A 25,709-nucleotide genomic window follows, 5' to 3' on the forward strand; every position below is an offset into this window, starting at 1 on the left:
CTCAAGCGTCCTGTTTCCTTCTTTACACTGCAGACAACATGCAATTCAAATAAATGTCACTGACGTTCCTCGTGTCTACTTTGGCGAACAGCTGAGGCTCCCGTCGTTGTCACGAGCGGTCGTATGATAAATCACAGGAGTCGTGAGGTGCTTAAACCAAAATAAAAACCTTCATCATGAAGTTTGTTATTCTCAGAAAATCCTCCACAGGCCTCGAAAAATCATAAACTTGATAAATCATTAGAAATGAATCATTGTTTCTGGCAAATGTATCCTGTGATGAAGACCATATATTAAGAGCCCAACCGATAGTCTGGCTGGCAGATCTATTTAAAAATATATTGGTATCTGTATATGTTGGCCGATATGAAAACTTGTTTTACAAAACAAAAAGTAGTAAAAGCTGATCGAGGTAAATTAGAAATCGTCCTGTTTGTGCTTTGTTTAGTTCAATCGATATTTATGATTATTAAATTCCCAGTGAATTTATGTGTCACTGCAGTGATATATCTACATTAGCCTCACTATATGATGTAATATGAGTATTGGCATCGACCCGCTAAACCCAGTATCAGTTGGGCTGTGAAAGTAATAAGATAAAAATCATGAAAATAAAGATAATAATACAATAAAATCAAAGCTATATATATATATATATATTTCATGATTATATCTTGCACAGCCTGCTCCAGTATTTTTAACAACTAGTATGCCACACACATTTTATATAAAAACATTAGAAGAAACAAGGTGTTGTGCCATTTTTCCTTTCAGTGCAGACAAATAGTTTGAGGAATAACAAGGAGTTGAGTGTTTACCTAAAAAACAAATGAATGAATTGTTGTTGTTGGTTGAGAGCAACAAAATGTAGCTTAAGCAAACACATGCAACCAGACACACGCGTACTATAAATCAGAGTCAGTCATTAAAAGCAGCCCAGCTCTATATTGGGCTCATGTTTGCTGCTGCTGGAGAGCGCAGCCCTTGTAAATAGGATGGGGGGTTATTTCTGCTGAATCCAATTACCTTTCTGCCAATGTGCAGTCTGAACAGTTAGTCCAAGAAGGCTACGGATTAGGAGCCTATACGCAGCTGAAACAACATTTCTCCTGTCAAGCTGAATGTGATTTCTCCAACTCGCCCTTCATTTTTCACAACCACAATGGGATGAACGTTTTCATAGCGATCAGATCATGGAGTATAAGCGCCTGTGGTTCGTCCCCGCTTAAGGAGCTCTGGAGAGATTAGTGCTGATTCAGAAAGACTTTCTTCCTCTGCTCTGTTGTAAAACCAGTAGTTTTTCTAGCACTGATTATGACTGCACAAAGTAGTTTCACACCTTGGAAATATTAGTCAAGAACTGAATTGTATATCACAAAATTATATAGGATTCACCAGCAACAGACAAATGTTATTTTGCCAGTAAACATGTTGGCTGTGTCCTCAGCCCAAATTGCCTAAACTACTTGACGCGATACTCTTTGAATTAATCCCAAATTGTCTGATATTACAGTTCAGATTGTAACCATGATACCGCGAATGATTTACAAACTAGTACAAAGAATGCAACTCATTGCATAACTCGCTATGGAAGCAAATGCAAGCCAAAAAACAAACGAAAATTTAAAATGAAATACTTTGAAACATCTACCTGAGTATGGACTGATTTTATCTGTGTGAAACTCCCAGATGGTAATTAATAAAACATTAGAGCTCAGAAAATTCAGTTAGAAAATGTGTAGAAACTTTACAATATTTAAAACCAGACTAAAGTGTGCAGTCTTACTGGCTCTGACCGGTGAAATGGAGTGGACAGCGTATTCTAACATACTATAAAATGCTGAAATTAGCACGCTAACACAATTCATACATACATATACACACAGCACAGACTTAAAGAGCTGCTACCGAGGCTGGAGACTTGCAGCTTGAATAAACAGGACTGTATATATCTAAACTCAAATGTTTAAACTTAAAATCAAGCTCTTAAAATTGCACTTCAAACTACCAAACTATTTCAATATGTAGAGTTCATTTGCAGAGAACAATATTTGTTGAAGTAGTGATTTTTTTGTGTGTGATTTAACCCCATAGAGAGATGTCCCACATGACAGTAGGAGATGGGACACGACTCCCAGAGTGTAAACGCTGGTGGTGGTGGAGCACAGTTAACACGACTTAAAACGTTGGGGGAAATTCATCTGGAAGAATGAGGTGTTGATAGTAAGGAGGAGGGTTTCATGTTAGAAGGTCTGAAAGACAGAATGACAGAAATACAAGGATATTTAAAGACCAAGAACCAGGGACTGATCGAAGAATGCGCGCAGAAAAAGCATTGGACAACTATAGTGATGGCAAGATATAGACTGAAGGGCTTTTGACAGTGTGGGAAACCAAAAGTGATGAAGAAGCAGCAGAAATCGTACAGATGTACGTGTACAGGAATTTAGAAAACGTTAGGGAACAGAATCTTCCTTACTGAGTTTAGGAATAAGGATCATTTCAATAATATTTTCAGCTTTCAGCTTTATTTGATTTCTGTATTTGATTTCTTGATTTCTGATGCTATTTCGTTATCCACTTTGTTACTACTTACCTTAACAACATTCATTTAGTAATCACAGCAGGTATCACATGGTATGCAGGTGGTTTGAAGGAACCCGTTGTACTTAACAAAAAGTCTTGCTTAGGCGCTTGTGAAGGTGACATCCCAGGACACTCTTGGTTTAAGGTGATCCTGGTCCCTCCACTGTACCTTGTAAATACAAATAAGATCACGTGGGGAGGAAATCCAATTTAAACTGCTCGTGTTGAGTGCAGCAGCAAAAGAAACCATTAGGGCTGGTGGGGTCAGCTTGACCAGTTGCATCATTTCACTAATGAGGATATCTCTGTCTGAACAAAGGTGGTTTATGAATGGTGGTTTAAACATTTGGCAGATTTTTTTGGGGGCCTGTCTCTACATTTGTTGTATTCCTTTTTAATATTGTCTGTGTCTTCAATGCTTTCAAAATCTTATGGAGGTAAAACACTGGGTCACTTGATGATTTTCTTCTACTGCACCTGTATCTACAGATATTACGAGTTACTATATTCCCTCTGTGCTTCTACTAATCAATTTGACAGTTTATTGCATACCGAAAACAATCAAACTCTCCGGCCACTGGGGAGGCGAACGCAACAGAACGGCGAGAGCCGGAGAGAGAGAGACTAAATGGATTATCATGCAACAGTTCAACACAATCTCTTCTTATCCCATTGCCAGCCATAATCAAAGGAAGCCCGGTGTTCCTCATCTGGGAAACACAGGATTAATTGCTCAGTGTTGTCAGTTTGGAACCAAGGCGGCTTTTCTTCCGAGGAGGGGAACTTCAGCTTCAACTTCTCATCGTGACATCAAGAATGTGAGAAATCAAGCTGCCTGTTGTGTTTGTACTGCAGTGAACAAAAAAATGTGACGGAAGGGGCTGTCGGTGCCTTTGCGAAGAGTCACATGGAAACGGGCGGTGGCTTTTCTGCATTTCAAAACTCATGGATACTCGTGGAACTCTTGGACAGACTCTATTTATTTGAAAATACAATTTTGACACTCACTAAATGAGGAAAGTTGTGATACCTTTTGGACTCTTTTTTTTGTCACTTCATGGGTCCAGAGTGACTACCTCTAATGATGCCAATGATCAAAGCTCTCATGACGTCATCTTGTGAATTTCTGGCCGACTCAAGAAGATTTATTTAGCAATGACGGAGGATTGGCGGCAAGTACAATGATCTCATGTCTCCACGGTTAACCTCTGATGACTCTTGTCCTTCGGTAAATCTGACAGAAACCGATAAAAGTCAAGAACCTGGCAGGATTCAATCTTCTGATGGGTAGAACGATATTGCGGAGGGCCGGTGGACATAAACTGCAGGTACTCTGAGAGTTGTCCTGGCACCCCACAATCATTTTAAAGTGTGTGGGGTCAGAGGGGGATTTAAATGGTGTTGATTACAGAGGAACAAGGTGGTTCAAAGGTTACAGAGAATGGAGTGGCCAAAGGAGTTGGACTCACCGAGGTTAAGAGTAGTACCAATAAAGTTGCTATGGATACACCTTCCATGTCCATCACCAATACTGATGAAGATGAGAATGAGTGCGAGGTGTCTGGAGAGGACGAGGATAAGGAAACTGAAGTTGATTTCACGCGAAACTATTGGGAGGACGAGGACGATATCTACCAGGAATTTGAGGAGTTGGACTTCGAGGCCCTGCCGGATCGCTCGGACACACAGAGCATCATCTCAGATGACTCCTTCTATCCTCCAGACAATTCAGTCACCTCCGTCTTCTCCCGCTCACTGAGCCCCGTCAGCCCTGAGCCCATCTCCTTCTTCAAGGCCTGCTGCAACAACAACACCATCATTGTCAAGATTATGATCAGACAAGGAGTGACGGAGGAGGAAGTGACGGAGACGGACCGAAACAGAACAGTAGGTGTCAAGGTTTTTTTTTTTTTTTTTGGATCCAGTTCTTAGTCAGCAAAATACAATATTTCATTAAGCTTTGACGCTTGTGAATCTTTTATCAAACATTTAATCTTTCCTCATTTCTTGTTTGTTGAAAGCATCAATGTTGAAAACAGGCAGGAATTGTTAGCAGGCTGCTTATTAATAGTCAGTGCAGGTCATTGCTTTCTCCACTGCAAACTTTTCAAAACATTTGCAAATAATGTAAAATTCGAGTCGTGTATTTGAGAGGACTTGTTAAGTGGCTTTGATACTTGATCTGATTTTGATAAAAGCTATCAAACCCTAACTCTAGAAATCACTTCATATGTTGCGGTCAGGTCAGCCGAGTCTGATAAAGCTTCTTGAAATCACCGAGCCGCTGTCGATGCAGTCCTGAAGGAGGATTCGGAGCAGTTGGTTAAGCCTCCGGTGACAGATGGGGAATGTAAACTGCAGAGTGACAGTGTCAAGAAGCAGCTTGTTACCAGGGCTCAGCTTTTAGAGGGCTCACAAACAACACTGACCTTCCCACTAAATAAGAGAGAGCCCACTGTATGCTTACAGAGCTGGAACGGACAGAAGAGGATTGTCCTGGAGTACTGTGATAGTGACGTCCTTTGGTTCCTAGGGTTGATGTAGCGTAAGTATGCTACCATTAAGGGCAGTTAAGTCATTAGACTGATGACGTTATCTTTTCAGAAGCTAGGTTTGACACTGAGTACTGAAACTAAGGGCGTAGTTACTTGATGTGCCCTCTGTTTGAAAAATTCAGACCACCCGACTGCCCTCTGAATGTGACGTCTCTGTTTATGGATTCATAAGACCGAATCACCCCACTCACTGTTGGTTCAGAAACAAACCTAAGCACAAAAAAACGATATATATGACCACAAACTGGATGCCTTCTCTAATATTTGTTGTATTAGAACCAGACTGGCCTCCTGAATGTGCAGCAGTAACCTTATATCTTTTTTTAGTTTTGGTGTGGTGTGAACTGCTGTGTGCCCTTTTTATGAACACAAACTTGTGTTCCTGTCTGTAAAATGAGTTTGTCTGCACTCCCAATATGGATATGGACCACTGTCATTGGCGTTTGGTCATATTTACAGTGTGTGACTGCAGATTGTCTGCAGCTCCTTACTCACCCGTGGCTCATGTATCCCGTTACATTTAGTCACAATTTTGTGTAATATTTGGTGGCGAATTTAGGGCTGCAACAATTAGTTGTTTGATCATTTAGTTGATTGTCAGAAAATTAATCAGTAATTATTGATCATTCTAATTAGTCATTAGTCCTTTAAAATGCCATTATTATTATTATTATTATTATTATTATTATTATTATTATTATTATTATTATTATCAGCAGCAGCTTTTACATTCCTAAATGTGAAGATTTGAGTCTTTTCTTCAGTATTTGACTCTCTTTGGGCTTTGGACTGTTGAGAAATATTTTAAGATGATCCTTTGTGATGCAGGAAATTACAATGGCCATTTTTCATTGTGTTTATCATTTCATAAACAAAACCACTAACAGAGAAAATGATCAGCAATGATTAATTAATAGTACAAATAATGACAAGTTGCAGTCACACCGATCATTTAAAATTCATGACATTACCAATGTTGGGCGATGTTAATTATCCTCGTGACCTGCCTTGAATTCAAGTTCTAGTCCAGCAGTAAGTGTCTGTAGGCAAGCTAATGAATTAACAAAATAAACATGTTCTCTCATTTTGCCGAGTGGTGTAAACAAGATGAATTCTATGCATTCAATTATTATCCTTTCAGTCATTGTAGTCTTACTCACGTTGCTGAGTGCTTGCAGTATTCACTTCCTTGCCTGTCAGCGACATCATTTCCGAGTACTGGGCTTGAAGTTGATGCTACTAGTGATGCCATGAAAATAATAGTGAACTGCAAAAAAAGCGAACTGAAAAAACGACCGGCTGAATTAACAACATGCCACGTCAAACGCACGCCTTCTAAAATCAATCCAAATCAATGTCGAGTTGATGCCGCGGCCTACTGCAGTAAAGAAAGGACATAGGCATGTTCTTCAAAGTTCTTTAGGGTGCTCTCAAAATTGCAGTGTGAAACTAAAACGAACCAGATCAAATGTACACACCGGAACACAAACATGAACCTTGTTCCAGACTTTTAGTTGTGAAAACTCCCTAAAAATGTTTTCAGCCTTTGAAAAAGCAGCATGCAATCATGTATTATTGTCATACCACAATTGGGAAGACTGATGTGAAGAAAAAAATGTTGATATCCTAACTGGAGACAAACTTTGTCGAACAAATTCATTGTAGCTGGAGGTATTATAGTCTAGCTAGCTACATTGTACCGCAGGTAATAAAAACAATGATGACTGATTTATTTTCAAGCTGTCCAAATACAGTACGTATCTGTGATATTTGAAACAAAAGGAAACAAAAGCACTCTTCTATTACAATCAATTTCGATCTTAAGCCTCAATTCTTCTATTACCCTGTTGTGTCCAATGTTTCTCTCTTGTCACATTGGAGACCAGACGGGAACAACGCCGAGTTGTAGCCCATTTTAATTGTGGGATGGCTGGTCGGTAGTCAGTGCAAGTCTGATAATGAGAGATCATGAGACGTGCGTTACAGTGTTTACTAAAGTAATGACAGTTTAAGAAACACATTTTTAGGTGATAACTCACCAACAATCTGCTAAATGAAGGTAGTAGATAGGACGGGAACCCCTGAAACCTTGACAGAACCATTTCAGTTTTATTCATATAGTGCCAAATTACATTATAAGTCATCTCAGGGCACGTAAACATAGTTTAGTCCTTACAACCAAAAGTCCCACATGAGCGACAGCTGGGAGGAAAAACAGCCAACAGAACCAGGCTCAAAGCTGCGCCGCCATCTGCCTCGATGAGGTGGGGTGAGCTAAGGTGACTGATGTAAACTTTAGTTGATGTTCCAAAGGGAAGGACGGCAGCAACACAACGATATTTAAAGAACCAGGACTGACTGGTTCGAAGAGATCGATGAGAAAGATAATTGAATTAGTAGCGTGACAGTGAAAAGTACATGTTCACTGAAGGAATGAAGATGAAATGTGAGAGAAATCAGGCATGAGCTAAATGACTATTGGAAATAAATCACAAACCACTAAATGACAAAACCATGAACACACATCTAAACAGCAGAAAACCTTTAGACATTTGGTTGCAAGCAAAGTTCAAGTGTTATCATACTAATTTCAAAGCGAAAACCTTCAGTGCACAGACTAACTACACGAGATAAAGATTGTAAAGTAGAAGTATTTTGGTGTCAGAGTTGCACCTGTAGTACACTGTCTTTCTATGAAATGGAGGAACGTTACAGAGCGAGCTGTAGCTGTAAACTGAGGGTTTGCTTATAAACTGTGGTGTCTGATATCAATATGTTATCTGGAGCACAATGATGATATCCAACCACTCCGCCTTTGCTTTTACGCCTGGCATGCCCCTCGGTATTTGAATGAGTTGGGCAGGTCAAGGGAAGGGAAACCATGTTGTGAAGGAGTTGTGTGTGAGGACAGGGATTGTTTCTGTTGGGCTTGCACAGAGTGTCAGAGTTGGATAACCTTTAATCTTGCATGGGAGATTTTTTTTTTTCCTGCTATAACATTTACACCTGGGTAAGATCCAATCACAATGCAAGCCAGACCACTTGCAGATGCAGTCCAGCTGATCCGGTGGCATTTGGATGACAAAGTGCTCTGCCTGCATTAATACAGATGCCTCGTGGTCCAGATAATGTATCCAGATGTGACTGTCTGACAAACTCTGTTGTTTGACTCTCTGGACTTTCCATTCAGCAGTTGTCATACTGTTGTCATAACTGATCACTAAAAGATTTAATTATTGTCTCTACAAATTGTCTCAAACTTTAAAATAAGATGCAGTTCATTTGGATATAGGCGCTGTCCTTCGACAGTGAGTGATGTCTTGAGTCCTCAATAGACCTGCATTTATTTTCACTTTCTATATAATACTCATCCAGCAGTGTGCCACTCTTACTCCTCTGAACCACTAATGAACACTTTGTTAACTGGTTTTGTTTGTTGTATTTTTTTTCTATAAATTCCCTTTTAAATCAGAACAAATCAGTCAGCAGCAACTGGAAAGTTTAGTGCTTGTTAAGTGACGTCTCTCCAGCTGGAAACTCTGGTTTAGACTTAGTTAACAGTTAACAGTTAATTACCTATCTCTAGCTTTCTGTTACACGCTGTAATGAAGCAGCTTTTTAATTTGCTTTTAGGAAGGCTGACCGGTCAGTAGGCTATAATTACTTTGAGATGAGAATCACTGCAATTATTTTGCCCTGTGGAGAAATATTTTTATGAATGCAATAATAAAGAAGAAAAATCAACCACTGACAAAGAGAGGATAGAAAGAACCTCAAGTGTTCTTGTTTTTGTGTTTCAGTCCGGCCTCATCATGGCGTGTTACCATGGCTACATGGACGTGGTTATCGCCCTATCTCAGTGCCCGTACCTGGATGTTAACTGGCAAGACAACGAGGGAAACACCGCTCTTATTACTGCAGCACAAGCAGGTAAACACACCCCAGGCCTTTGAACGGATTTAATTGAAAACATCTTTTGTTATAATTATCATAAACGATTGAAACAGTGATTGACGGTTGTTAGCACTGGTATTTGTTCTCACTCACTCTCTTGATACTAATACTGACTAAATAAAAAGGTGTAAAAAAATCAAATTGGTAGTTTTATGAGAGGTTATATGCCTCGGCTGTTTCCTCTGTGTCTGGGCCATCTAATTAGAAGAATAATTGAAAACAGCTGTGTGGGTGTACAGGCCTTATTCATGATTTTAATAAATACTTATTATCACTTAGATTTGAAATGTAAAGCCACATACATTTTGCCATGATATTGTTCATGTTATTATGAGATGCTAATACTCCAAATTATACCAGACCTTCTCTTAACATATGATTTTATATAAATGCTATGCTATATTGAAATATGTTCTTCCATGTTCCTATGTTATTCCAATAAATACTTTTATCATTATACAATGTTTTGTATACATCTATACATATATATTGTCAAGGAGTGATGGCTTAAGACAACATTGTTGTTTACTTAACAATGGTTGGTTTATATGTTATGGTGAAATAATGTTAATTTGTATTTATGTTAATAATTTGATCATTTATTGTTTATAGTCTGTGACTGAATTTCTATAAAACGATAACAGCAAACCAATCAAAGAAACCTCAAAAAGTTGTTTTTAGTTTTAATGAGAGAAGTCAATGTGTGGTGAAAGACGCTAAGAATGATGATACATACATTTTGCAAATCATTTCATGTGGCAGCAATACACTGCTTTTTGTTCTCTAGTACAGAAACAAGCATTTACAGTAATAAGAAATACCTGACTTTTGCAACACTGAGGGGTTTTACTGTTGCAGCTGTTCAGGGACTTCTGAGACCAGTCTCTTCAGTAATATATATAAATGTAATAGCTAGTCCACGGTGCAAAATGAATTTGTTTCACAATGGCTCCAAAACTGTGAGATGCCAACATTTGACACAGGTTTGTTGAAGAAGGAAGTCATGTGACAGAGTAGGAAGCGTGGCAGCGTGACGGATCGAACAAAGACATTCCATCCAGGAGTGTTCCAGTCTGTGACAAAGTCTATACTGATTTATTTTAAGTAGCGTAAGTAAGTTTAGTGGTTTAGCGTATTTAGGGCCTGATTTCCCCCAAAATTTACACAATATTTTGCACCCATTTTGCGGGGGATTTAGGGTACTAAGGCCTGATTTATTAAAGTTTTGCGCGAGTAAAATCACCTGCAAACTCCACACCACCCGCAAAAAAATGTCCAAGCAGATTTACTAACGACGTGCCGTGAGGATTGCGTCTTTCAAATGTGCATTTTAACACACGTTGTCCATTTTGCGTGTTTGCCTGCATGCATATGTAATATTGGACGTTTCTACCTGAAGTTGAAAAATACTGGGAGGGAAACCTGCAAATACATAAATGTAGCAGCCGCAATGATATTTACTAAACCTGAAAGTAGAAACAGGAGAAGTGATTGAGTGTTTATTTTAGTACGACTGAAAGGAACGTATTAATCAGATGCGCACATCTGGAGAGACGGCTGCTCTTATTGGTGAGAAGGAGACGCAGAGAAACTAAAGAATATGTAGAGAACGTGGTTTTACACCCGTGGAAACATTTTTGATGTCAGAGGCATAAATTATTCAGACATGTCGTTTATCCAGCGAAGACATTTCTGAGTTATTGAATGAACTGAATGATGATTTAAAACCAACAATACGGAGGAGCCAGGAAATACCAGCAACGTCAAAACTTCCTCCGACTCAGCATCGCCCTGCCTCTGGGTCGTTCCAGCGTGTCTCTGCTTGGATATCCCACCAGTCCCGTTATTCAGGTGTGTTCTCACAGGTCCTGAATGTGTCCCGCAGAATTCACAGGTAGCTTCATAAGGTTCACGAGCACTCGCGAGGCACTGAATGAAAGCAAGTCACCTGCGGGACACATTCAGCACCTGTGAGTCGGTTACAATAATATAGTTTCTGTATTAGCTTTTTTGGTGACTGTAAATATGTCATCGATTATTCAGACTGGCTGTGGTGGATAGGCTCCACAGCCAGTCTGACTAACAACTGTGGTAGCTAAGGACAGCTGCAAAGGATTACTGTTAGTAAAATACAATAATGATGATATCGAGAGCTTTTGGATTCAATCGTTGGAAATATGGTAACTTTGAGGATGTTATTGACTTAATAGATGGTCAACTGACACTTGAAGCAGGTGCAGTTCACTTCATAGAGGAGAAAGCCTGTTGTGCTGTCCTGTCTCGCTCTCCAAAAACTTATCTTGTACTTGTGAATTAATTAAAACGTGGGCACAAGATAGTAAATTATGGCCTCGATGTAGCATCTCGTGGCCTCCATTTAGTCATTTTTAGTATTTTTTTTCTCTCTCAATGGCCGGAGTGGCCACGGGGCTCCGTAGAAATGTAACTTTACTTAAGTATTTTTACATTACTTATGTAAGTAACGCACCTACTTTAACGCAAACGGTGATCTTTTCCTGAACCTACGTGGTTTTGGTGTCTAAACCTAACATACTGTAAGCGTATATATGAGACACAAGCAGGTCTCGTTTGACAGTCACATGATTCAGAAGCAGGCCAACAGAAACGAATAGGCAGCGAAAAAAATAGACATCTCACAATTTTTGGGCTGTTGCTGTGAAACTAATATGTTTTGCAGTTTGGACCAATGTAGCTACTAACATGGAGACAGGGTTGAACCAGTAGCTTATTGTTATCTGCAGACATTACTGGGTCAGTCTGCTGACTTTGTGACACTTCTCTACTTTCACACTGCAGTGAAGCAGGAGACAGGACTGTTATTTTCTGCTTGTAAACTTGCTCCATTCACTGGTAAAGTCCCATCTGTCAGAAAATTAGGCAGAGCCATTATTGGTTAGACTTTTTTTTTCTCTTATATTAACAGCTATTATCTGATCTGTCTTTATTTTCCACACTACTTTTGATCCTTAATGTACAGTAGTAGAAATGTCACTGTGTCAAACAGATTCAAAGGCTTTGATAATGGGTCCAAATTAAAGCTCATGGCATATTATGAGGTCTGGTGCTTCCATTTGCAAGAATCCCTGTTATTTGCTGGCGTTAGAAAGTGCCATCAGAAGTAATTTCATAGTGATGCAGCCACATGTATCAGACATGGCGCCCTGGGCCTCTCATCTGCTAACGATGATGAATGGCTGAGCGTGGCCTGTGATGAATAGCTCCAGACCGCTCTTCATTTTCTGCTTCATTAAAAGAAGTATCGATCCCCCTTTCATGAGAAAACACTCTGCAACCCCTCGGGGGAAACGGGTGACCGAGACCGTGAGTCCACAGCACTGCAGCAGACTGCAAGATCAGAAAAGACTTTACTAAAAAAAACTCTTCACTGAAGGTAGAAAGTGTCTAGACGGAGTTTGGGAGTTCGAGAGATGTACGCCGAGGTCGACTTCCTGTAAAAACTCAGCATTGTGCTCACTGCAAGGGATTTCAGAAGATTGTTTACTATTTTATTAGCTTGGATTTCGACAGTATTTACTCAGTCAGGAAGTCGGGTTGTGAATGGTTTTTTTTTCTGAATAGTGAAATGCTGCAATTTGACTTTGACTCCCATCATCAACAGTAAAGTGAACTGTGGACATGTGTTGACATGAATAGAAGTTTTGTGCATGTATATTTAACCTGTGCTCTTGAATTAATAATTTCAAAAAATCTAAACAAAATGCATTAAACTCATATGAGTCATTCAAAATAGATTATCCAAGGTCTGACAACATACATTTTTCACTATAATAGACTATCCATACAGCTTATGTGTGAACTGGCAGAACTTGGCAACTATTTCTGTAACTTTCAATGTGTGTGAACGGAAAAGAACAACTGTAAAGAATATGATAACCTACAGAAGTGAATTGCATTAAAGAAACAAAAAATGTTTAGATGTTAAGATGTCAATATAAAATGTACTGATAATACAGGAGTTTGCATATTCTGAGATTTTGGGCTCCTTTTTTCCTTCGCAAAACATTTTTTTTTTTTTTTTTTTTTTTTTTAATGAAGACAAGCACTGAGATGTTTCAGAGAAGAAGCTGAACTGGAGAAACAGAAGCCCTCGTAACTTGTGTGTTTCTGCAGGTCACGTGTTCATTTCCAACTATCTGCTGAATTACTTCCCTGGTCTGGACATCGAGAGGAGGAACTGTCACGGTTTCACTGCTTTGATGAAAGCCGCCATGCAGGGCCGGGCTGAATGTGTCAGAGTGCTCATGCTGGCAGGTACGTACAACATAACAGTCGGAGACGCTTACATCGAGGTTGTCCCTGACAGTGGAAAAACAGGAAGCCGGATTTCTATCCCGGCATCTGTGCGTCATACAACACGTCTGCACCGTTACAGACATAAAGAAATTATGCTGCCCTTAAATCAACAGGACCCATTCTAGACAAATATATTTTGAAGGAGAACTTTTACTTTTCTGCTGCTACACATTGAATTATTGTAAAAATATAAAGCAGATCAGAGTCTTAGTCTCTTAGTCCCAGACTTTCCCTCCCTCTACATGTCCTGGTGCTTCCAGGAAGTGACATCCAGGCTCGGGACTATGGCCGCAGGATGACACCCAGGGAGTGGGCTCTCTTCACTGGGCGATACGAGACGGCCGACCTGATGTATCGGCTCATGTCGAAGCCCTGTGCTGAGCAGTTCTGTGACACCTTCTCTCTGGAGTGGCCCATGTTGGAGGTAAATACATTGCTGTTGAATTCAGTCCTACAATCAAATGCACCAGATCGTGCTTTTTTAAAGTTTCCAGATTTTCCCTTAAACTATAATGTTTGATCTCCTCCAGGAGCTGGTGGCCCAGGCCAAGGAGCCAAAGTCCTGCTGGAGGCATTTGTTCAACTCGCTGTCCTGCTGCCCTTATAGGTTTTACATCAACAGCAAGGTAAACCCTGTGGATGACGGGGTTTTCGACCAGATGGTCCGGATCACCACCAGTCTCTCCAGTCCGTTCATCGCCACAGCTTGCCACACGGTGAGCCCGGGCAGCCCGCCGTGCGTCGGGAAGCGTCGTCAAGCAGTACAGGAGATCCTGAGGAGGCAACGATTAGCCGAACTGAAGCGCCTGGGTCCGGACAGGCTCAACAACTACAAGAGATTTTTCCAGAACTCGCGGGTCCTCCTCATCCCTAAGGTGAAGGATCGGAGGGCCAGCCTCCAACCTCAGCTGCTCCGAGACGTGGCTGCGATGTCAACGGTGGCCATTAGACGAGCCAGTCTCCTGCCTCTCAATATGCTGAGGCGAAGCAGTGTGCGGCCGGGCATAGTGGTGCCTAAGGTGAGGCTCTGCAAGGCCCCAGCTCCAAACTTTGTCCCGGAAAAATTCAAAAGTTCCAGTGACCACAACCGGCTCCCGATCCCCAGGTGGGATTACAGGATGAAGAAAACAGAGAAGAAGCAGGAGGAGGAGAGACAAAGACTGCTACCTCTGGTAAGAAGGAGGTGAGGGCAAGGTGAAAAGACAAAGTAGGACATGACCTGCTACAAAGAGCTTCAGTGTCCTGATAAAAATCCCTCACATGGCTTTACTACACAGTGTTGTAATTCTACTGAAGAACTGAACCCGTCATTTTAACTAGAACTGCTCGTTTTCATATTGTTTTGTTGAGATTGTTGACAGTCTTTGATTTGTTGCCTTGTTTCTACTTGAATACACACACTTCCTTTGTCAGGTGTACTATGTGATGCAATGCGGGAGATATGAGAGCACGGAAAAATATCTACATACAGTGGTGCTTGAAAGCTTGTGAGGTTGTCCCATCTGTGAAACACGGTAGTGGTAGTATCATGATTTGGGCCTGTTTTTGGGGGGATGTGGGCCAGGACGGCTAACTATCACTAATGGAACGATGAATCCTGGATCATATGAGGCAATTTTAAAGGAAAATGTGAGGAGAGCTGTCCATTAATTGAATCTCAAGAGAAAGTCATGAAGTCAGACAACAACTCTAAGCACATGAGTTAAAGTAAATAAGGAAGTATAAGATTTTTTTGTCACATTTCTTGAACTGGGTTCTCTTTATCTACTTGTAGGGCTTGTTTGAAAGTCTGATGATGTTTTAGGTCATACAGGACTCAGAAATGTAGACAATTCTGAAGGGGTCACAAACTTTCAAGCACCACCGAGTACGTCTGCAGTTCTTGTTTGGATACTGACGAAATCTATTTGTCCGTGTTGGCAGCTTTTATTATGTATTATGATTCATTCTGTGGCATAAAGAATTCAGGTGTTAGTTTACTTTGCTTCCGAACTTCAAAGAAGCCATGCAAGAAGTACAGATCGGATAACTCATTTAAATGTACCAAGTGAAGTTTTCAACCACTTGTAGAGTTACGGGGCACTTAGTCCCTGTTATGTTTGTATCATGTACACGGACAAGGACACACATGGGCAGAAAGATGCACATTCCAGATTTTGGTGCATGGAAAGAATGCAGGTAGAAACACTGCTATAGTTTTGGCGTACTGAGAAGTCCGTGACGAAAGAATCAACTCAGGTGAAACAGGAGAGGTGGAGATACACACAAGACAAAAAATATCAAGAGAGCAGAAATAGAGCTTAAAAAGTCAGAAAGACTCAGTCGCAGGATGGAGAGAAGAGCTCAGACATGGCGAAGAATGGCGGCTGGCTGCTGGAGCAGATTGCAGCAGGAAAGGAGCGCCGAGCACACAGGAGGAAGCCAAGAAGCCATTTTAAACTGATACATAGTACAACAGGTATTTTCAGTGATGGCTTGAGCTCATGAGCGTTGTCTGACAGCTGAGCTGAGGAGCCAGCTCACACAGGCTTTGTAAGGGCTTTAAGTAGAATCTGAAAGGCAGAGCCAAAAATAGACAGCTTACAACTACGTAGACTGTGACTTGTTGACTTAAAATAATCACGAGATCGTCTACTGCCAGGCACTGTATGTATCTCCTGCTCCGTGAGGAGATGTACAAAGGCCGTCATCAGCAGTTCCTGTCTGACACCATCCATTTTGGGATTTTGCACTGAGGTGGCAGCAATGAATAATAATACAAATCCATTGAATATGTCCCCATGTAATGTCAATGAGGAAAAAAGTATCAAATATGGTAATTTTAGAATAAAAGTTGGGTTGGTTGGAGTTATATATAATTGGTGGTGGATTGGATCATTTAAAGGGATGCACTCCCCCCCCACCACACACACACACACACACACATGCACCCATCGCAGAGCGTCCTTTCCGCTGATCCAAAGTAGCACCAGCCACGTGTAAGACATGTACACATGGAGTTGCCCTCTAGTGGCAACCACTGAGAATTGCAGCAAAACTGTTGAAGCCTCCATGTTTGATTTGTTGCCTTTTTTCTACTTGAACTCACACACTTCCTTTGTGAGGTGTAAGGTGTGTTGCAATGGTGGAGTTACAATACTGGTGTTTGTGAACCCTTTATCCAGTTGGTGAAACACGGTGGTGGTAGCATCATGGTTTTGGCCTGTTTTTGCTGAATCTGGGCCAGGATGGCTTACTATTGGTAAAGCTCCCCACCATAAGTGTTTGAAGATTTAGTACGTAAAACTACATACTTTGAATGAGAATTGTGTCTGATCAGGGTTTTTCAGAAAGAAAAATACAGTTACTTAGAAAGAAATTCGTCAAATGAAACATCATCTTGCACTGAAACTAAATTCTTTATCTATGGATATGCCAACATGTTTTATTTAAGTCTCCATATTTCACCTTGACAAAACACCTTAGTTTATGTTTTCCTCAGTGAGCTCAGAAACGTTCCAGTTTCAGCAGGATAATCTGAGGACAGTCTCAGAGCGGGACTTTGAGTTATGATCTTGAAAGGCTAATAGATTAGTACAGAGACCCAGAAAGAAATTAAATAAATAAATGATATTTGTAAGTCTGTGTGTGAGCTGTTCACTGCAGATTTATTACAGTCATTTACTGCTGTGAGGCTGGACAACTTCTGCTAAATGCCCCTTTAATATTTAATCTGTGATGTACTTCTGTGCGTTGCAAATTGAGCCAGTAAACTGTGCTTCACCAGAAGGACGAATGAGCTCTGTACTATCTTTCTTTTATGACCAGTTGACTGAACCACAGTGAACCGAGTTGAGGCTGTGCTGGTTCAGGTCTCTCTCTGTGGCTCTCATTACATCTCTGCCAAACACTGGAAATCATAGGTAGCAGAACACAAGACATTTACACTGAGGATTGTCACGTCATGTTGAAAGCATCCAGAAACAACAAGTGAGTTTAAACAGCAGTGGGCCGTATTGGAGCAACTTCTGACAAACTGAATTTCATTTGCATAAGGACTCAAAGGGAAAAGAAAATCAGATGTACATGCCAAAGTTGAACAGTTGTGCACACGTCTCTGTGCTGCTGGCTTCTGATGGAAAGGCTGTGACTCATACTTGAATGTTGACGTTTTTTGTACCTTCATTTATCATCGATTGTGTATCTTTGATTAATCTAAAAATACTGATGTTTATTTTTTGACCAAGGATATTAAAAGCTGAGCTACAATAAAGGACTCAGATGTCAGTTTTTATGCATGAAGTTGTAATGAAGCCTCTGACTGTGTAATGTCTTGCTCTGCGTTTTCTCATTATACACACGCACACACACACACACACACACACACACACACACACACACACACACACACACACATCAATTAAACCACTGATGGCTGCAAAAAAACTTTTTTGCAATGCTTAGTGGCCACCCAGCTGAAAAATCACTATAATATCTCTACAGCAACTCACCATGAAGTTACCTTCAAAAATTACAAAATATTCTTTCTTGAAAATTGCTGCTAATATTATGAATAACTTTTCTTCTGAACCACTTCTGGACTGGTGCAAACTGAAAAATCTGGGATCATGGAATCTGTTTTGGTGGGAAAATTGGACAATGAAGTGATGAGTATTATTTTCTTCAAGAAGTGGCAAAGAATTGGTAAAATTCTGAGTTCTGTCTGCTGTGTTAAATGTCTCATGTGACCTACACTGTGGTTGATGCCAAATGAAACATTTAGAACCATCGAACCAAAGCTGATCAAATCTTCTGTGGTGAAACACAGAACAAACATCAGAGAAAATACCACAAGCCAGTTATTAAATCATTCAACCAGGCTCGAGTCTGCAGCGTGTTGTGGTTTATGAGATGAGCAAAAAGAAACATGAAGTCCACCTCTCATTTCTGGAGCTGTGACTTCTCCTGTGTTTCATTCTGTGCTCCGACAGTAACTTCTGACAGAAACTTCACCAGCAGCTCTCACAGATACACTGTGTGCCTGTGGTGAGATCAATCAGCAGAGAGTCATGCAGAACAGACCTCTGAGACTAAAATGGCTGCCACTCTGACCTGTGCAGTTTCTGTAATGGCCACCAGAGAGCGCTCATGGCCCTTTACAGGTTAACATACTGTAGTTGCATGTAGCATGAAGATAAATACAGGTGTGCATGTGCTGCTGGACAGTTACCTGCACACACTGATGTGCAACACACACATAAACACACAGCGAAATCAACAATACTCTGTTCTTCAAGCATCAGAAAGCTTCCTACGGCTCTGTGACAAACAGCATTTCCGTCATCTTCATCTTCGTCTTCATCTTCTACTTACATACTGGTAGAACTCTGACATGTACTGAGTTCCTTCTGATGCATTATAAAACCACAACCCCTGCAGGTCAAACCCAACTTTAAACATGCAGACTGGTTGAAGAACCAAACCGCAGTTTGTTTTGCTCTGGATTACTGACCCTAACATTGTGGAAATGAATAAATGGGAAAACCAATTATCATGAAAATGAACCAGTGAATACTTTGCACTGGTTATTATGTGACAAAATTATAAATTGTGCCGATTTACTTGCTGTGTCGTTTTCTAACAAGAATAAACACCGGTTGTACGGTGGGACAGAGCACTGTGATTTTAACCAAACTAAAAAAAAAATATTATCAATAAAATGCTAATATTAAGTCTATAGAAATCCCTCATATCTTAGTGACAGCAGCGTTTGTGTTAATATTCTATATTGGCAGTGCTTTTCTTAATTCCATACCGGCTATCAAATCAGTGAGTACCTCTGTCAATATTCTTGATTTTTTTTTTTTCTTCTGTTTGCAGACTTTTTAACACTCACTGAGCACTTTATTAAGAATACCACACTAACACTGTGTAGTAGGGCGTCCTCTTGTTGTAAAACCAGCCTCCATTCTTGGCTTTGTGGATGTCGGAAACCTTCCTTTGAGATTCTGCTCAATGTTGATTGTATCAAATTATTTCTGCAGATTTGTCTGCTGCACGTTCATCCTGCCGATGTTTTTCTACCACATCCTAAAGGTTCCTCTGGATTCAGATCTGGAGCTCCTGATGGTCTGTACACATTTTGAACTCCTGCCACATGATTGGGTGATTTGATGAAGAAGCATGCCCACTTTAAATATATGTGATAAAATGTTGCTTGGTCTGTCAGTTTGCAAAGGAGGCTGCCGAAGCCTTAAAAAATTAACTTGCAATACCAAATTGGGTTTTGTGATGTTCTCTGATGTTTTTCTTAAAATAAAATATGTAAAATGATTTCTGGCAAGCAATTGAGTAGATTCCTGGACCCAGGAGACATTTAAAAATATATATTTTTTGGAACTGCAGCACCACACATCAATCAGATGACTTTAACTTATAAAGTATTGCACAGCAGCATGTTTACTGTGATTTGAAATATCTGTGAGTGGATTTTCATACTAAATTGAATGAACGTAAAACCGCCTGCAAACAAGGATTTCAAACTAAATAGCTCTGGTAGCAACAACATGCTGGACACATTCAAAGACACAAGAACAAACAACTCCCAGAATCAGAGATTCTTCGATGGTCCATTTATATTTTTTTGGAGCAGTTGCAATCTGTTTGAGGCAATAGAAAGATTCACAATTCTCTTTTGAAAACACGTTTGGTCTAGCAACAAAAAAGGTCACCGACGTTATATCTCCATACAGGTCTTATAGGTCAGGTTTTTCTGCCTAAGGATCACAAGGACATACACGTTGTCAGTTCCTCCATGTTTCCTAACAAATACAGTACGTCTGCTTTCCATCCAGTGTGAGTGTGTGTTTGTGGAGGGACAGCTGCATTATGAGTCGTTTTTCAAGCATCGGAAGACGACTTCTAGGACTTCTAAACAGCAGTGGGTAGGGAGAACCAGGGTCTGTTGTCACCTTGTAAAACTTAACCTTCCTCACTTAGAAAAAAAACGAAGAAAAACAAAAACTGATTTCAGGTTGACGAGAAAATACTCATGCATTCATGGGTGCAAGTTTCACTGCTTAGTATTGTGAGACCAATTGATCAGAAAGGGGGTGGGGTGTGTGTGTGTGTGTGTGTGTGTGTGTGTGTGTGTGTGTGTGTGTGTGTGTGTGTGTGTGTGTGTGTGTGTGTGTGTGTGTGTGTGTTTGTGTTTGTGCACAGTTAAAATACAGACATGTTGGAAATACTTTTCACAGATGTAGCACCTTGTTGTTCTGCTGCTGTGACAACGTGGATCCCTGGGCCCTGGTCTACTCTACTCCACATAGCAACAACATTACTACACAAAGTCGACAATTTTAGTGTGTTGACCAGAAAATAAAATGTGAACAAAATTCCTACATGTAGCTGCTTTTTTTTTTTTTTTTACAAGTCTTTTCCCATAATGTTGCTGCTATAAGTGACATCCACATCGGCACATAAAAAGTATATATTTATATTTATATAATATATATCCGTACTCTATTAACAGTTTTGTCTACCATGAAGTTAGAATTGCCACCCATCTCTCAGAAAAGTTTTTTTTTTCTTTTTTGTACTTCAAACATTGAGTATTTTACAACACAGAAATCAACTAATTTTGTACAACTTTGGAGGAAGTGTGGCTCCGCCCAGTCACAGTCCCTCCGTCAGTTTTCTTTGTCTTTTTTTTTTTTTTTTTAGGATATTTGTAATTTTTCTCCCCCACTTTTGGTGCAAGTTAGACAGTTTTCATCCCAGTAAAACACAGTTTAGAAAAACCAAAGCATTTACAAACTGGCATCGTCAGAACGGCAAGGATGTTCAGCTGAAAACCTTCAGCTCAACTTGGACCCTTTAACGCACCCTTGACTTCCCCCCCGTTCAGCGGGGGGAAGTAACCTTTGTTTGGCACAGTTATATACACAATGAGTCACAGGTCGCTCGTAGGAAGGGCTCAGGGGAACAAAAAGAGGGGATTTGGGGTGTTAATGTGGAAAGAGAGCCGCCAAAAAAAACCAAAGCTAGCTTAAAAGGAAAAAAAGAAGCCTGTTTAAGCCTGTCTTCAGCTCCTCTGGCAGCTGTACTGTCGACTATCTGCAGGGCAGTGAAAGGAGCACCGTCACCGAGCAATTCATATTCAATGTTTCACATTAGTAACATGTCCGTGATGTGAGTTCTGAGAGTCCGACTGCGCTTATTGTGTGTGTTTACAGGGCGGGGGGAGTTCGTGAGGTGAGGCTGACCCAGTGGCGAAAAAGGCCTGACATGACACAGAAAATAGTGCAATGTACAGTACACAATGCATCTCCAGTAAATGTACAGTGTACATCAAATACTATACAACCAGAATTAAAAAAGTAGAAACACAAAAGAAAAACAACAGAAAAAGAAAAACTGTCACAAATGACCAAAAAGTCCAGAAGCGTTTTTTTCCCGGAGGAGGATACCTCACTGCCGAAGCCGTAGAGAGAAACTAAAGTTTGTGTGACAGACGTCCTACATGTCCTACAGCTCTGCTTCTTGTGCTTCACGTTACTAAAAGCCACTTTGCTATACCACATATTTACAGGTTTCTCCCGGGTATCTCTGACACGATCCATTGTAAAACCTCCTCGACTCCACTGATCCCTTTTTCTCTTTCATCGTCCTTCTTCATCTCGACACATCCCCCCCCGCTTTGCCTTCATGTTCCCACACTCTCTCGTCACGTCCGTCTCCTTTACGTTCTGTGTCCAAAGGCCTTCGGGGGTCCGATGAACCTTTTCTACCAGTTGTTGATCACAAACTAAACAGAAAGAAAACGTGTCTGTCGGTTTGGTTGGTGGTGTGCATGCACATGCGTGGCCACTCCTCCATTTGCTTCTGGTCCTCTTTGTGTCCCCTCTCCCTCCTCCCTCCGGGTGTCTCTGAAAGGAGTGTGATGTCTTTTACGTGTCTCTCCTCATGCGCTCCATCCTCCCCCTCCTCTGTCCTGCTATGATGCTACTCAGGAACTACAGGGGAGGATGGGGAGGGAGGGAAACTGCCCTCTCATCTTCTTCCATTCCCTTTTTAAACTACCCCACCCCCGTCACCGTTCTGTTTCCCTTCATCCATCCTCTCCTCCTCCTCCTCCTCCTCCTCCTCCTCCTCCTCCACCCTCTTCTCCCCTTAGACCCAGGAGTCTGGTGAGGCTGGATAGTGGCTGGTCTCGTAGTTGAGCTCGCTGTAGGGCCGCGAGGCTGAGTAGAAGTCTACATAGTTGCCAGTGGACTTGAGGCCCTGTAGGTGCATGTTGAGATCACCCTGCGGGGGGCGCCCCGCCGCGTGGACCTGGTTCTCGTAGAAGGCCTGATCCTCGTAGTTGCCGCTGTCGGGCGGGGGAGGATTTTGGAAAGGTGGGTAGGGCTCTGATGGCATACCTTGAGAGGAGATCTGTGGGAAGAGCAGAAGTCACTACTGAGACAAAGTAGCCTTTTTAAACTCTCGGTTGTTTGGTCCTACACAGTCTCCGAGGGGTCATGGCAGAAATTCTTTTGAGGACTGCTTTTGCGTCTCCTCACAAAATGGTTTTCGTTCCCTCGCAACATTTTTCTTCTTTCATTCCTTCCAAGCTGTAATGTTAGCCCGGCGCGAACCCGACCCAATTTCACTGCGTGAATATGGGTCTGGACACCCTCGCCGAGAGTTCACCGACAGATCAATCGCAGTGAAGGAGTTGCGGGACAAACGCGGTTAACCACCAACACTGATCGCTGACTGGTCCGCCCTTCAGAGTGACTGCGCAAACACTAATACGAGCCGAGTTAACAGACTGTATTGACATAAAACTGAAGCGGCGCAGCCATGCTTCCATTATGTCTATTTCTGACAACATGGATTAACTCATTGAATTCTACTTTGAACTAAGTATCAAATATGATGCTATCGTACTTCTGCTCAATATATATGTGTAGGGGGGAAGGGGGGAAGTTGACCCTGTGTGGAAATTGAGCCACCAATCGGTCATGTGACCACATCACCCATTTTACTCACCCTGTGATGGACACAGGCCCATGGAATAAGTGGTGAGTTCAAAAAACTGCTTCTCTGTTTAAAGTGAATTTTGTATGTTCAAGTAGTCTTGATTCTATTTTCTGAACAATAACAGACAAGCTTGAAAAAAAAAAGTGCCTTAGTAAGTTACAATGTGAGCCAATACTGTTAGCATGATGCTAACTCTAAACAGCTGGATGATACATGTTTGTTAAAACGGCCCAAGTGGGCTCATTTGAGCCAGTTCACCCAATTATGATTATTATTATCAAATTAGTATTAAAGTAAAGCATTAATTCTACATTGCATTCTTAGTTTGCATCACCAAAATGATGTGGCATTTTGAATTTCAGACCAAAATTCATCTTCTATTAAGAGAGGACAGACAGATCCTCAACTCCACAGGAGCTGCCGCTCGCAGGTGTAACCATCAGTTCCCTTTTCATCTGTACCTTCATTTTAGTGGGAGGCATTACTGTCATGGTCTCACTTTAAAGACACCCCAAGTAAAAACTGGCTCAATAACCTTCTTACTTTATCGAATTCTTAGATCAAGGTCTCTCCAGAAGAAAACGGTGCGGTAATCTGCAGGATGCCCTCGCTTTCATTCGGGATAGTCACTAAACTCGGTTTTACATCACCCGTCAATACTTATATGTCAGCAGCTGTCTCTCTGACAGCCTCTGATCGTGACTGCAGACTTGAGATGGCACAGCCCTCACTGTGTATGCAGCCGTGGCTTTTATCGGCTTTTTAAAATGAATAAGCACTAAATGCATCACGGTGAAAGTCACATCATCTCTCTCTTCCTGCAGCGTCTGCACAGTGTTTCCTTTAACTGGCAGGTGTGTTATTGCTGAGCTGGACCAACACACCGACGTTTCATATGGACCAGAGCAGAAATGTGGCTCTGAAGGCAGGCAAGAAGAAAAGTAGTGCGAGGGAACACAAAAGTAGAATTCTTGATTGTTTGATGGACAAAACGAAGACTTTGAATACATCAGTTTGGAGTCTGGAAAATTGTAACGAACATTTTCTCGTTACGTTTGACAGTATATAAAAAGTATAGTCTGAACATCGTCTACATATAACATAGCTGAATCCACTAGATACGATAATTCAGACATAATTGTTTCCATAACAACTGCTCGTGAAAGAGAAATGTTTCTTGAGCTTGATAAGTTTTGCTTTCCAACAACACAGCTGTCACCTCAGATAGTAATATCTGTCAGTGACGTGTGCTAAATTGCTGTGAAGCTGCCATGTCTTGTATTAAGAGATACAACCAGCCTCTTACAGTGTATTGCTGCCAAAGGGTATGATGGGTAATATGATCAACTTTTACTGCCAACAGTTTCAAACCAAATGCCAGACCCTGATAGAAGGACAGAAACTCACTGCTGCGTTGCCATAATGAGGTCCCACATAGGTTTATAGTTTATAGTGACTTTTTAGGACTTTACAGTCACTTTATAGTATCACTGTTTAAACCCATTAAATTCATTCAGTTTTCTAGAGTGTATTATTGGGGAACTATACAGCAGATCTTTGTCTTAAAAGTGGGATGAGTCATAAGGAGAATAGATGGAATAGATATCAGATGTTGAGTGTTGTGGGTGTTCAAATGTTCCCTCAGAGAACCAGGGACACCTTCAACGTATAAGTTGAATGTTGATAACAAGTGTGCGCTTAATTCCTCACAGGAAAGATCAGACTGACATTTCTGCTCGGGGTAATTGTCACTTATCGCATAAATGTATGTACGCGTCATCAAATTATGGAAATGCTCCCCAAACAACAGGTCTTATCGTACCTGATTATACTTCAGGTCATCGGTCGGGGACACATATGCTCCTCTGTGTAGTGTTGAAGAGCCACTGGAGATTTGACCTGCGGAGACAGTGAGGAGGAAAAACATTTACTCCGACGTTGCGGTGGAAGCGGAGGAGTGCGTGCAGGCTGTGTGTGGTATCAGCTGGACACCTGTTGTGACTCACTTTTCAGTAGAATAACAATAAAAAAGAGTGATGAATGATGAATAAAGCACAGTTTAATCATCATTAAGTTATCATTATCATCATTAGTTTGATCATCATTAGCCTTAGTGATGTCTTTACTGCTGCCACGCGGGGCGCTCAGGTGTTGTTTTGGCTGGTCGTGCACCTCCCAGTTTTTGTAACCTGGTGTGTCTGGCGGAGGTGTGAGCAGGTCTGTATCTACGGGCGTCTTTATGATCCATCGCTGTGGGAGTAAAGAGATTCCAAG

General features: G+C 41.1%; 2 protein-coding genes across 6 annotated transcripts in view; one reads left to right on the top strand and one right to left on the bottom strand.

The window, feature by feature from the left end:
• The first annotated feature begins 3,981 nt into the window (after window positions 1-3,981).
• On the top strand, window positions 3,982-16,297 carry ankrd33bb (ankyrin repeat domain 33Bb). The gene is made up of 5 exons (XM_069164669.1): window positions 3,982-4,473; window positions 8,942-9,071; window positions 13,248-13,388; window positions 13,691-13,854; window positions 13,961-16,297. The coding sequence occupies exons 1-5, from the start codon at window positions 3,982-3,984 to the stop codon at window positions 14,615-14,617; spliced, it is 1,584 nt and encodes a 527-aa protein (XP_069020770.1). The 3' UTR covers window positions 14,618-16,297.
• A 3,722-nt stretch (window positions 16,298-20,019) lies between these two features.
• ctnnd2b (catenin (cadherin-associated protein), delta 2b) overlaps window positions 20,020-25,709 on the bottom strand; it is a 182,138-nt gene continuing 176,448 nt past the window's right edge. For all 5 annotated transcript variants that reach the window (XM_069164419.1, XM_069164418.1, XM_069164421.1 and 2 more), the window contains 2 exons: window positions 25,258-25,334; window positions 20,020-22,844 (listed from right to left, as the gene is read on the bottom strand). In XM_069164419.1, coding sequence (XP_069020520.1) covers window positions 22,581-22,844; window positions 25,258-25,334 — 341 coding nt within the window. In that variant the 3' untranslated portion in view covers window positions 20,020-22,580. The remainder of the gene's footprint in view (window positions 22,845-25,257; window positions 25,335-25,709) is intronic.

Source organism: Embiotoca jacksoni, unplaced genomic scaffold, assembly GCF_022577435.1.
Source record: "Embiotoca jacksoni isolate LCO1_2020_lvr unplaced genomic scaffold, fEmbJac1.0.p SCAF_31, whole genome shotgun sequence".
NCBI classification, from domain to species: Eukaryota; Metazoa; Chordata; class Actinopteri; family Embiotocidae; genus Embiotoca; species Embiotoca jacksoni.